The 14,199-nt window shown below is 42.6% G+C and overlaps 1 protein-coding gene across 1 annotated transcript in view; it reads right to left on the minus strand.

Annotated features, from left to right (window-relative positions):
* Positions 1 to 9,920: 9,920 nt before the first annotated feature.
* Positions 9,921 to 14,199, minus strand: part of map2k2a (mitogen-activated protein kinase kinase 2a) — a 77,600-nt gene continuing 73,321 nt past the window's right edge. Inside the window, exon 11 of the mRNA XM_060846299.1 lies at positions 9,921 to 13,720. Coding sequence (XP_060702282.1) covers positions 13,610 to 13,720 — 111 coding nt within the window. The 3' untranslated portion in view covers positions 9,921 to 13,609. The remainder of the gene's footprint in view (positions 13,721 to 14,199) is intronic.

Genomic DNA, 14,199 nt, shown 5'->3' on the forward strand with positions numbered 1-14,199 from the left:
TGGAAATATGCAGGGAAGAGGTTTTGGGAATATTGGAAAGGATGAATATAGATAAGTCTCCTGGGCCTGATGGCATTTACCCCAGGATCCTATGGGAAGCTAGGGAGGAGATAGCAGAGCCATTGGCCTGGATTTTTATGTCGTCATTGTCAACGGGAATAGTACCAGAGGACTGGAGGATAGCGAATGTGGTCCCATTGTTCAAGAAAGGGAGTAGGGATAGCCCTAGTAACTATAGGCCAGTGAGTCTGACTTCAGTGGTGGGCAAAGTCTTAGAGAGAATGGTAAGGGATAAGATTTATGAACATCTGGGTAGGAATAACGTGATCAGGGATAGCCAGCATGGTTTTGTGAAGGGCAGGTCGTGCCTCACAAACCTTATTGAGTTCTTTGAGAAGGTGACTAAGGAAGTGGATGAGGGTAAAGCAGTAGATGTTGTGTATATGGATTTTAGTAAGGCGTTCGATAAGGTTCCCCATGGTAGGCTAATGCTAAAACTTCGGAGGTATGGCATTGAGGATACATTAGAGGTTTGGATTAGGAATTGGCTGGCTGGAAGGAGACAGAGGGTAGTAGTTGATGGATTATGTTCATCTTGGAGCGCAGTTACTAGCGGTGTACCACAAGGATCTGTTTTGGGACCATTGCTTTTTGTTATCTTTATAAATGATCTAGAGGAAGGACTTGAAAGCTGGGTAAGCAAGTTTGCGGATGACACGAAAGTCGGTGGAGTTGTGGATAGTGAGGAAGGAAGTGGTAGGTTACAGCGGGATATAGATAAGTTGCAGAGCTGGGCGGAAATGTGGCAAATGGAATTCAATGTAGCTAAGTGCGAAGTCGTTCACTTTGGTAGGAATAACAAGATGATGGATTACTGGGCTAATGGTAGGCTACTTGGTAGTGTAGATGAGCAGAGGGATCTTGGTGTCTATGTACACAGATCTCTGAAAGTTGCCACCCAGGTAAATAGTGCTGTGAGGAAGGCATATGGTGTACTGGGCTTTATTGGCAGAGGAATTGAGTTCCGGAGTCCTGAGGTCATGTTGCAGTTGTATAAGACTCTGGTGAGGCCTCATCTGGAGTATTGTGTGCAGTTTTGGTCGCCATACTATAGGAAGGATGTGGAAGCTTTAGAACGAGTGCAGAGGAGGTTTACCAGGATGTTGCCTGGAATGGTAGGAAGATCGTATGAGGAAAGGCTGAGGCACTTGGGGCTGTTCTCATTGGAGAAGAGAAGGTTTAGGGGAGATCTGATAGAAGTGTATAAGATGATTAGGGGTTTAGATAGGGTCGACACTGAGAACCTTTTACCGCTAATGGAGTCAGGTGTTACTAGGGGACATAGCTTTAAATTAAGGGGTGGTAGGTATAGGACAGATGTTAGGGGTAGATTCTTCACACAGCGGGTTGTGAGTTCATGGAATGCCCTGCCCGTATCTGTGGTGAACTCTCCTTCTTTATGTTCATTTAAGCAGGCATTGGATAGGCATTTGGAAGTTATTGGGCTAGTATAGGTTAGGTAGGACTCGGTCGGCGCAACATCGAGGGCCGAAGGGCCTGTACTGCGCTGTATCCTTCTATGTTCTATGTTCTATGTTCTATGTTGAGCCACGGGGTGATTGGGTTGGTTGGTTCGGGCAGCCCGGAGGTGTTCTCTGAAGCGTTCCGCAAGTAAGCGGCCTGTCTCACCAATATAGAGGAGGCCACATCGGGTGCAGCGGATGCAATAGATGATGTGTGTGGAGGTACAGGTGAACTTGTGGCGGATATGGAAGGATCCCTTGGGGCCTTGGAGGGAAGTGAGTGTGGAGGTGTGGGCGCAAGTTTTACATTTCCTGCGGTTGCAGGGGAAGTTGCCGGGGGTGGAGGTTGGGTTGATGGGGGGTGTGGATCTGACGAGGCTGATAGGGGAGGGGAGGGAAATATATCCTTGGTGGTGGGGTCCGTTTGGAGGTGGCGGAAATGGCGGCGGATGATACGTTGTATGCGGAGGTTGGTGGGGTGGTAGGTGAGAACCAGTGGGGTTCTGTCTTGGTGGCGGTTGGAGGAGCGGGGCTCAAGGGCGGAGGAGCGGGAAGTGGAGGAGATGCGGTGGAGGGCATCGTCGATCACGTCTGGGGGGAATCTGCGGTCCTTGAAGAAGGAGGCCATCTGGGCTGTGCGGTGTTGGAATTGGTCCTCCTGGGAGCAGATGCGGCGGAGACTAAGGAATTGGGAATATGGGATGGAGTTTTTACAGGGGGCAGGGTGGGAGGTGGTGTAGTCCAGGTAGCTGTGGGAGTCAGTCGGTTTATAATAGATGTCTGTGTTGAGTCGGTCGCCCGAGATAGAAATGGAAAGGTCTAGGAAGGGGAGGGAGGAGTCTGAGACAGTCCAGGTGAATTTCAGGTCGGGATGGAAGGTGTTAGTAAAGTTGATGAACTGTTCAACCACCTCGTGGGAGCACGAGGCAGCGCCGATACAGTCATCGATGTAGCGGAGGAAAACGTGGGGGGTGGTGCCAGTGTAGTTGCGGAAGATGGACTGTTCCACATATCCTACGAAGAGGCAGGCATAGCTGGGGCCCATGCGGGTGCCCATGGCAACTCCTTTAGTTTGGAGGAAGTGGGAGGATTGAAAAGAGAAGTTATTCAGGGTGAGGACCAGTTCAGTCAGTCGAAGGAGGGTGTCAGTGGAAGGGTACTGGTTGGTGCGGCGGGAAAGGAAGAAGCGGAGGGCTTTGAGTCCTTCGTGATGGGGGATGGAGGTGTACAGGGACTGGATGTCCATAGTGAAAATAAGGCGTTGGGGACGGGCGGTGCGGGGTTGTGGGACTATGAGGTTGGAGGCGGTGGATGGGAGATCCCCTGAGGTGATGAGGTCCTGGATGGTCTGGGAGATGATGGTTTGGTGGTGGGAGGTGGGGTCGTGGTCAAGGGGGCGATAAGAGGAGGCGTCTGCGAGCTGGCGTTTGGCTTCAGCGGTATACAGGTCAGTGTAGATCCAGACTCCTCAAACGTTTTTCATGTGTTAAAGCTTTTCAAACCTGGGACCATTCTCGTGAACCTCCTCTGAAACGCTTCCTCAGTACATCCTTCCTGAGATATGGAGCCCAAAACTGCACACAACACTCTAAATGTGGTCCGACCAGAGCCTTATAGAGCCTCAGGAAGTACATCCCTGCTTTTATACTGAAGGCCCCTCAAATAAATGCCATCATTGCATTTGCCTTTCCTACACCGACTCAACTTGCAAGTTCACGGTGAGAAAATCTGGGACGAGAACTCCCAAGCCTCTTTTCTCCTCATTTAGAGGATAGTCCATGCCTCCAGCCTTCCTACCACAGTGCATGACCTCACACTTTCCCATGTTGTACTCCAGCTGCCACTTCTTTTCTCACTCTCCTAACCTGTCCAAATCTTTCTGCAGCCTCCCCACCTCAATGCTACCTGTCCCTCCACCTATATTTGTATCATCTGCAAACTTAGCCAGAATGCCCTCACAGTTCCTTCATCTAGATCATAAATGTATAAAGGTGAAAAGTTATGGTCCTAACACAGCCTTGCGGAACACCACTTGTCATCAGCTACCATCTGAAAAAGACCCTTTTATCCCTACTCGCTTCTTCTGTCCATGCTAGCACCTTGCCTCTAATACCATGGGCCCACATCTTACTCAGCAGCCTCCTGTGCGGCACCTTTCAAAGGCTTGTTCGAAGTCCAGGTAGATAACATTCATTAGCTCTCCTTGATCTAACCTTTTCATTACCTCCTCAAATAATTCTAGCAGATTTGTCAGACATGCCCCTTCATTGATGAAACCATGCTGACTTTGCCTTATTTTACCACACACTTCCAAGTATTCAGAAATCTCATCTTTCACAATGGAGTCCAGTATTTTATCCACAACCAAATTAGGCTAAATTGGTCTGTAATTTTCCGTCTTTTGCCTTACTCACTTTTTAAACAGAGATGTCACATTAGTGATTTTCCAGTCCTCAGCAACCTTCCCTGATTCTAACGATTCTTGAGAGATCACCGCTAACGCCTCCACTATTTCTTCAGCCATCTTCCTTAGAACTGTGGGGCGTAGTCCATCTGGTCCAGGTGATTTATCCACCTTCAGGCCACTCAGGTTTTCTTGCACCTTTTCCTTGGTGATGCCCACTATACTCAATCCTGTCCCCGTGCGGTTTTGACTTTTTGGGATATTACTTGTGTCTTCCACCGATGCAATGTAATTATTCAGTTCCTCAGCCATTTCCTTGTTCCCATTACTATCTTTAAAGCATCATTTCCTAGCAGTCCAATGTCCACTTTTGTCTCTCTTTTGCCCTTTATATATCTAAAGAAATTCGGTCTTCCTTTATGTTACTGGCTAGCTTAACCTCATTTAATCTTCTCTCTCCTTATTTCTTTTCTTGTTGCCCTCTGTTGGTCTTTGTAAGCTTCCCAATCCTCTGGTTTCCCACTTCTCTTTACCACATTATATGCTTTCTCTTTTGCTATTATGCTATCTCTGCCTTCCCTAGTCAGCGGTGGTTGCCTCATCCTCCCTGTACCATGCTTTTCTTCTTTGGGATGAATCTCTGCTGTGTCTCCTGAATTACTCCCAGAAACTCCTACCATTGCTGCTCCACTGTCTTTCCTGCTAAGCTCCTCTCCCAGTCAATTCTAGTCAGCTCCGCCCTCATTCTTCGTGGTTGCCTTTATTCAGCTGTAAAAAATGTTACCTCTGATTCTATCTTCTCCCTTTCAAACTGCAGAATAAATCAATGTTATAATCACTGTCTCCTAAGGGCTCCTTCACCTTCAGCTCCCTTATCAAATCTGCTTCATTGCCCAACACTAAATCCAGTATTGCCTGTCTCCTAGTGGGCACAACCACAAGCTGCTCCAAAAAGCCATCTCACAGACACTCCAAATTCCTTTCCTTGCAATCCACTACCAACCTGATTTCCCAGTCCACTGGCATATTGAAACCTCCCCTCACCCCCCCGCCAAAGATCACTGTAACTGTGCCTTTCCTACACATCCTTTCCATATCTTTGCATATTCTGTGCCCCAGCTCCTGACTACTGTTTGGAGGCCTGTACATAACTTCAACTATGGGTTTTTAAAACCTTTTGCGGTTCCTCAATTCTACCCACACAGATGCTACACCATCTGATCATATTTCATTTCTTGCTATTGACTTAACTTTGTTTCTTACTAATGAGGCAACCCCACCCCCTCTGCCAATCTGCCTATCTTTATGATAGGATGTGTACCCTTGAATATTCAGCTCCCAATCCTAATGCCCTGCAGCCACATCTCCATGATGCCCATCATCATAGCTGCCAATTTCAATGTGTGCCACAAGCTCATTTACCTTATTCCTTACATCACGTGCATTCAGATATAACAACTTCAGTCCTGTATTAACACCCCTCTTCTCATTGTCATTTGTTTGCCCAGCATGCTCGAAATTTAATTGCTAACCCTTTCCAATCACTGTCCTATTTGTGTCTGTGCTGGAGATTTTAATAACCTCTCCCGAGTGCTGTACTCTTACCTACTGTTTTAATTTGGGTTTTCTGACTTCCCCTATAATTGCCATTCCTGGGAAGAAAGATTGAAAAGGTTGGGCCTTTATCCATTGGCATTGAAAAGAATGAAAGGCGATATTATTGCTTTGCACATACATGGACAAGGGATGCTGAGATGTTTCCCCTTGTAGAACTAACTAAAACTAGGGGACACAGTTTAACAAGAGGTATCACTCTGAAGATAGGAAACATTTTTTTCCTGTCAGAGGGTTATTAGTCTGTGGAATTCTCTTGCCCATAAAATATTGGAGAGTGGGTCAATGAATTTATTCAAGACTGAGAAAGACTAGAAGTTGGCAAACGTGGTATCACTGTTTAAGAAGGGCTGTAAAGACAAGCCAGGGAACTATAGACCGGTGAGCCTGACCTCAGTAGTGGGCAAGTTGTTGGAGGGAATCCTGAGGGACAGGATGTACATGTATATGGAAAGGCAAGGACTGATTAGGGATAGTCAACATGGCTCTGTGCGTGAGAAATCATTTCTCACAAACTTGATTGAGTTTTTTGAAGAAGTAACAAAGACGATTGATGAGGGCAGAGCAGTAGATGTGATCTACATGGACTTCAGCAAGGCGTTCGACAAAGTTCCCCATGGGAGACTGGTTAGCAAGGTTAGATCTCATGGAATACAGGGAGAACTAGCCATTTGGATACAGAACTGGCTCAAAAGGTAGAAGACACAGGGTGGTGGTGGAGGGTTGCTTTTTAAGACTAGAGGCCTGTGACCAGTGGAGTGCCATAAGGATCGGTGCTGGGCCCTCTACTTTATGTCATTTACATAAATGATTTGTATGTGAGCACAAGTGATATAGTTAGTAAGTTTGCAGATGACACCAAAACTGGAGGTGTAGTGGACAACAAAGAGGATTACCTCAGATTACAACAAGATCTTGACCAGATGGGCCAATGGGCTGAGAAGTGTCAGATGGAGTTTAATTCAGATAAATGCGAGGTGTTGCATTTTGGGAAAGCAAATCTTAGCAGGATTTATACACTTAATGGCAAGGTCCTAAGAAGTGTTGCTGAACAAAGAGACCTTTGAGTGCAGGTTCATAGCTCCTTGAAAGTGGAGTCGCAGGTAGATAGGATGGTTAAGGCGGCGTTTGGTATGCTTTCTTTTATTGGTCAGAGTATTGAGTACAGGAGTTGGGAGGTCATGTTGCGGCTGTACAGGACATTGGTTAGGCCACTGTTGGAATACTGCATGCAATTCTGGTCTCCTTCCTATCAGAAAGATGTTGTGAAATGTGAAAGGGTTCAGAAAAGATTTACAAGGATGTTGCCAGGGTTGGAGGATCTGAGCTGCAGTGAGGGGCTGAACAGGCTGGGACTGTTTTCCCTGAAGCGTCGGAGGCTGAGGGGTGACCTTATAGAGATTTCCAAAATTATGAGGGGCATGGATAGGATTAATAGGCAAAGTCTTTTTCCTGGGGTCAGGGAGTCCCGAACTAGAGGGCATAGGTTTAGGGTGCGAGAGGAAAGATATAAGAGAGACCCAAGGGGCAACCTTTTCACAGAGGGTGGTACGTGTATGGAATGAGCTGCCAGAGGATGTGGTGGAGGCTGGTACAATTGCAACATTTAAGAGGCATTTGGATGGGTATATGAATAGGAAGGGTTTGGAGGGATATGGGCTGGGTGCTGGCAGGTGGGACTAGATTGGGTTGAGATATCTGGTCGGCATGGACAGGTTGGACTGAAGGGTCGGTTTCCATCCTGTACATCTCCATGACTCTGTGTTAGACTGAGTGTTTGATGGACAAATGAGTGAAAAGTTGTCAGAGGCAGACAGAAAACTGTGGTAAAGACCACCTGAAGAGCAATCTCAAAGCCTATCCCTAAGGAATATGTTTCCTGCTTCAATGCATAAAACCTCTTTAGACACCTAATTTGTTTCACTTTTACTACACATTCATATTTGTATGCATCTAACAGTTTGGAATTCGCTTTTACATTTCTTCTCACTCTCTTGTTTCCCACTTCCCACCCCACCATCCCAAATTCTTTTCAATATTCTGAATAGAATTATTCACCTGATATTATTTCCACTTCCTTTGATCCTGGATATTTGGCATCATCCAAGCAGCATTCATTTCTCTCACCTGGTCTTGACTGGACCTGACCTAGCTTCTCCTTAAAGGCAGCCCTTTATTCAATTACAGTTTTGCCTGCTAGCCACTGATTCTGATTTATCTAAGCCAGATCAGTTCACCCCAGTTAGTTATTCCTATGATGTTGTGCTCCTTGTCCTTCGCCATAGCTGACTTAAATATTATGAAACAATGATCATTGTCCTTCTACTGATATTGGATCTACTTGCACCAGCTGATTCTCAAGAAAAAGATTTTGCAATGTCACCACTCTCATTGGATTAGAAATATATTTACAGAGAAGTTCTCCTTAACACAGACAGTAAAGTCTCTGCCCTTTACAATCACTGACTCAGCCATGCCAGGATACTTAAAGCCTCCCATTATGAGTACTCTAATTTTTGCACATCTGTAATTTTGTCACAAATCACAGAATTCCTCCAAAGTGGAAGTAGGCCATTTGGCCCAGCAAATCCATACGGACTCTCTGAACAGCACCCACCAAACTCCTCCCAGACCCTCCCCACCCCATCTCATCTTATCCCTATAACCCTGTATTTCCCATGACTAACCCACCTAGCCTGTGCATCCCTAGACACTATGGGCAATTTAACATGGCCAATCCACCTAACCTGCACATCTTTGGACTGTTGGGGGAAACTCAAGATATAGGGAGAATGTGCAAACTCCACACTGAATCACCCAAGGCTGAAATTGAACCCAAGTTCCTGGAGCTGAGAGACAGCTATGCTATCTACTGAGCCACCTTGATGCACTATGCCAAAATGAGTCTCCTTACATTTTTCCCACTGTTTGAAGGCCTATATATTACATAAATGTAATAAGACCGTTTGATTTTAGATCTAACCCAAATAGTTTCCTTCCTTCACCCCTCTCATAATATCCGCTCTCAACAGCACTGCAATGCTTTCTTAAGCAATATTGCTCCCCCGACTCCTATAGTTTCTGAAAACCTTGCATCTTTGAATACTTAACATATTAAATTTTTATATACATTTACAGATTTCAAGGAATAAGACCTGGCAATATTTGATGTGATCTACCTGCATGCGTTTTCTATCTGCTAAAGAGATAGCACATGCGTGGTATTCTAAATACCATTTTCTAGTGTATTTTGAAAACTGGATAAGTACTGATCAGAATACAGTTCAGGGGAGGTTCATTAGATTGATCCCAGAGCTGAGGGGTTTGTTGCAAGAAGAAAGATTGAAGAGTTTGGGCCTACACTCTCTGGAATCTAAAAGAATGAGGGGAGATGAGTAAATTGAGGTATTCATGCTGATAAAAGATATAAATAAAATAGAAGTGGAGTGGATACTTTCTCTTGTGGGGCATTCTAGGATGTGATGTCATAGTTTTAGGATAAGGGATAGCAAATTTAAAACAGAGTGGAGGAGAAACTACTTCTCCCAAAGGCTGAGAGTCTGTGGAATGCACTACCCCGAAATGGATGCTGGGACAGTGGCTAAATTTGAGGGCGAGTTAGACAGATATTTTAATTGTTAATGGGTTGAATGGTTGTGGGGAGAAGGCAGGAAAATGGGGGTGAGAAGCATATCAGCCATAATCAAACGATGGAGCAGACTTGATGGGCGGAATCCCCTCCTATCTCTTAGGAACTTATGAACTAATTTACTCACTTTATAGACATTATGGGATTGCCTACTTAATCAGCCAGGAGAATGACTCAAGAGCTGAGAGCCATTTGAATTCGGATACATTCACATTTGCACAAATGACCAGTGTAGTGACTATTTTCTTTCCATCCTCACACTTTGTTTTTAAAACGTACTCTTTCATGGAGTTGAACGGCCATGAATTCCCATTTGTAACTGCATTTAACGGAGTGGTTTGCTCAGTCATTTCAGCAAGCAGTTAAGATTTAACAATGTTGCTGTGGGTCTGGAATTACACTTAGTCCAAACTAAGATGAATATTTCCTTCCCTAAAGAGGAATGGAATTAAATGGCATTTAATGGCAAACAATGCTAGTTCATGGTTCACCATTACGGAGATTAACTTAACATTCCAGATTTAATTGATGAACTGACCTCACACCTCTAAGAATGAATCTCTGCATTATTCAACCCTGTGACATTATTTTCAGGGAAGATATATAATGCTGTTAAAACGTGTAGCATGGAAATGTTTACAGTTTTAATAATTCATGTGAGTGCAAGTTTAATTAGAATGGCTAACCATTTGAGTACAGTTTTTACACAATTCAATAAAATGCTTCCCAATTTACTATAAAGTGCCATTTTTATTGACAAATATTGTTGTTTGAGTTAAAAATACGCACCAACAGAACGCTTAAAAGTGCAAGCGTGTCAGCTCATCAAACCTGGGTCATTCCTATTGAAAGCCGTCCACCATCAAACAATACCTGCACTAATCTTCAAAACAAAAAGGAGAAAGTCTCTTTCCTTAGTTCACACACTGTAGACAAAATGGTACATTTGCTAATTCACAGAACAATTGTCAATTCAGTTTTAATAACTTTTTTGCAACAAATGATTAAATTATACATTCAGTCCACATCATTTGCTTTGCAAAATCTTAAGAAAAAAAGCGTAAAAACAACCAGAATAGAACTCGTGCTACTGGTGATTTTTTTTTGTAAGAAGCCAAATCTATTTTACACATCACAAAGTGAGACTTTTTTTTTTGAAAAGAGCTAACCACATCCAGTAGCACAGGATGCCCACAGGCTTCACAAAAAGGGTACAAGTGCATGGACACAACAACATAAACCTGATATAGTGACATACACCAATTTGCACCAGTGCCTTAACAGTAACAGCTTACATGTATTTTATTTAAAGGCATAGGCATGTACAATCCATACACAACTATACAGGAGCACAACACAAAGAACTGATGTCCCAGCACAAAACTCAACTCCATTATTCGAATCACAGTGCTTTTCTTTTACCATCGACACCTCAGTAGATTAAACTTATATTTCTTAAATTAAGTTCATTATTTTCCCCCAGGCACTTTGAAACGGATCCTATTCCCCGAGAAGTGCATTTAGGGTGCAGTTTGCCTCAAAAGCACTTGGCCCGCTGTATAGTTTAGTCAGAAAATCATTAAGTGAGACTGAAATAAAAAAAAACCCTAAATCTACACAAGTAATTTTGAGAGTAGTTCTTCTTTGAAGTACCTGAAAGATTGTAAGAACTTGGCATTTTTTGTTTCACAACTTACTCCATGCAGCCCAAGCTGAAAATGGAATACTAACATGATTCTGAATTATGAAATGCAAAAAAAAAAGTGTTCTGATTAAAAGAATGAAACTAGTGAAGCATCATTCTCAGTGGAAGGTGTACTCCATTAGGCATAATATCCCAAAGCTAATGGGTTTGGGAATCAACATCACTCCCATTGCTCCAAATTTTCAATCTATACAATTCTTGGGCAGTGTTACAAGTTGACCTTTCTTCCTGTAAATGGTGATAAATCGTGTGCATTGCTTTGATTGGCCCCTTGGAGTGCTTAGTGGCTGAAAGGGTCACTACATGGCCAATTACATTGCATCTGCAAAATGGTTAATTAAGCTATTGGGTCAACAGCGATAGTCAAGACTATCCTTGAATCAAACTGAGCACCACAAGTGCACAACTCTAAGCAGCACTAAATTGTGAATCATATACTTCATAAACAAACTAGATTTTGTGTCATTGAGGAAATTTCAGATGAATACAGTACATAAAACTAGAAGAACAATTTACCGTAGTAAGCCTGAAAACCAGCAGAGAGTTTTCTCTACTAGGGACTGAAATAAATGCTGCAAGTCAGGGGAACGTCACAGTATGTTGTACACATTTTACCCGCAATGGTAACAGAATATTTGGAAAGCCAGTGCTTGCAAAGATCAAACCCCTATTCTTCAGAAGTAAACTCCTAGTTTACAAACCACATCGTGCAGTGAAGCAGCAAAATAAAAGCAAATTTTAAAAAGTGAACTAAAGAATAAACTTAAGAACAGAAACATAAGTAAAACTGTTTTTTTGCTTTTTGTACAAAAACTAGGAAGCCATAACAATTTACAACTCAGGAAGAACAGGTTGGATCAAAAGCAAAAACAGTGTCTTCCTTTAGCTGATTTTAAAAACTCAATTTCCCCCACAGACTGCTGTCAAATTGAACATGGTTAATGGTCAGGAGAACCAAGTATCACTTTAAAAAGGAGGACAAAACCAAAATTTACTTGACTGTGTTTCCACGATTGCAAATCCTTTGAAAATCTGTTTTAAACTTATCTAACCATTTTAACACGATCAAATCTACCGCTGCTCTTTGATACAAGTCAGTCAAAAGGGTACGCACCATCTGTTCAATCATTGTGCAAAGTGGGTGAATCTGTTGAGAAATATCAAAATTCCAATTTGAAACTCAGCATTAATCTTTCAGCCACCTCAGAATTATCAGGAGGAAGTGAATTCATAGCCACTTAAAACTAATTCTAAGGTTTGCAAGATTACTGGAATCTTTGAAAAAAGTAGGCAGAAGTGCTGAATAGTACAACAATGAAATATGCAGGATGACCCTGACACTTCCATGTTAGTACAAAATTAAACAAAGTCTGTTTGAAGTCAATTTTGAAACTTGAACTAATGGTGAAAAGGGACTGACACTCCTATTCACTCTCACCAATTACCAACCTATAACCCCAAGGACTGGCACTCCTACCCTTTCAAGTGCATTATTTAGATATCCTTATTATGCCAAGAAATTGTAATTGTATTCACTCTGTCACCTACCTGGAAACACCTATAGATCTCCAGATGTCTTAATGGAGAACGAATGCCCACAGCTGGTCACTGATTAGCATAGCAGGTTGGTTAAGTGTAGAAGGTTTTCTCAAAACACTACAAACGTCTGCAGAATACTCATTCTGGTGAACTGCCACTTAGTTCAAAACTTTAAACTGCCAGAATAATAGCAATGATTCCACTGGGATAAAAACTACAAGGCATCCTTATTAAACATGTAAAAGAGAAACACAGTTAAAGTAATATCTTCTACTGATGCAGCATGCACATTTTTACTGAACAAATTATCCACCCATGGCCAGTCATGCATTTGAGAAATTTGCTCCATCAACAGATATTTCAGTCATTTAAAAAAATATGCAGGAGCCCATTACCACAGCTCCCTTCAACTGTGTCCTTGGAAGTGATGTGAGAAAAACATACAACAGGGCGTTTAATTACTCAATGGCTTGATTACTGGCTGAGTGAATGACTATAGGAACCAATAAGCTGAAAGTGTCAATTTAAAGATATTCCTCAGTTTAAAACTAAATTAATTAAGTATCCACAGGAGTGTCAAGTGTAAGGACAGTTGGAATAAATTTGGCTTATACAGACTTGACCTGGAAAAGCAATCTAGCCATTACTTTGATTTTGAATGTGCCACTTCAACTTCCATCCCTGTGAAAATGGCATCACTCTGGTAAGTATTTTGAACAAAACAAAAACCAATATCCATACTTAAACTGGAAAGCAAGGTTTAACTGTCCCACAGAGCACCTATGGCAGAAACGTGACATAGATCTGTGAAGTTAATCACTGCACTTTGACAACTAGCAGAACTCACTGGCAGCAAAAAATTCTCTCTCAACTGACAGGCTTCCAGCAAGTCATTCTTGTTAATCACCATACCTTTAACATCACTGGCATTGACACTAAAAAGGGAGGAAACTGGCCACCCAAAAGAACTCACCAGCTAAAGAAAGACAATGCTTTTTAAAAAGAATCGGCCAATGCTGCCTTGATGTAAAACTCCTCACTTAGTTTCTGAATGCAGGGAGAGTCCCAATTGATGCCACAGTCACATCAGTAGTGGTTGATAAACATCAGCAAAGAAGGACAGGAGCTGTGCAAAAGGTGGGGATGGAGGAAAAAAAAAGGATGTTGATCGTTCCTCACACAGCGGTGCGTGTTGGAGTGCTGGGCTGGTTCAGCCCCATAATTTTACACAACCAGCCAGCGAAATCCACCTCCTCCTCTTCAGACCGCTTAATGAATGTGTGGCTCTGTAAAAGAGCAAGAAACAAGAGTTAACATTTTGTAGGGATGCAGCTGAATACCCAAGCTGTTCAGCAAGTCCTTCAAATGGTGTAGTTAGGTATCAAACAGAGATAGGAATGAAGAACAACATTTGTACTGACAGTCTTACCCACATTACAGAAATAAGATTACAGGACATAAGAGATGCATTAACTTTCCTTAATGACAGCTTTATTCTTTTGCAAAACCTTGGAAACATATAGTGTTGAATTGTAATTAGTTCAGTTGACCCCTGCTGCAATTTTACAATGAGAATTATAAACTCAGTATGCTACCTGGTGCACTTGATATTCTCAAACCTCAACACAGTCATTAGAGATTAAATAAACTTGGATTAAAAAAGTAATTTACTGTGTATCATCTGTCTAGCAAAAAACACATTCACATTCTGACAAATGCATTTTAAAACTTTTTAGTACACTTCCCTCTGCCAACGTAATTAACC

This window comes from Hemiscyllium ocellatum, chromosome 28 (genome assembly GCF_020745735.1).
Source record: "Hemiscyllium ocellatum isolate sHemOce1 chromosome 28, sHemOce1.pat.X.cur, whole genome shotgun sequence".
Lineage (NCBI taxonomy): Eukaryota > Metazoa > Chordata > Chondrichthyes > Orectolobiformes > Hemiscylliidae > Hemiscyllium > Hemiscyllium ocellatum.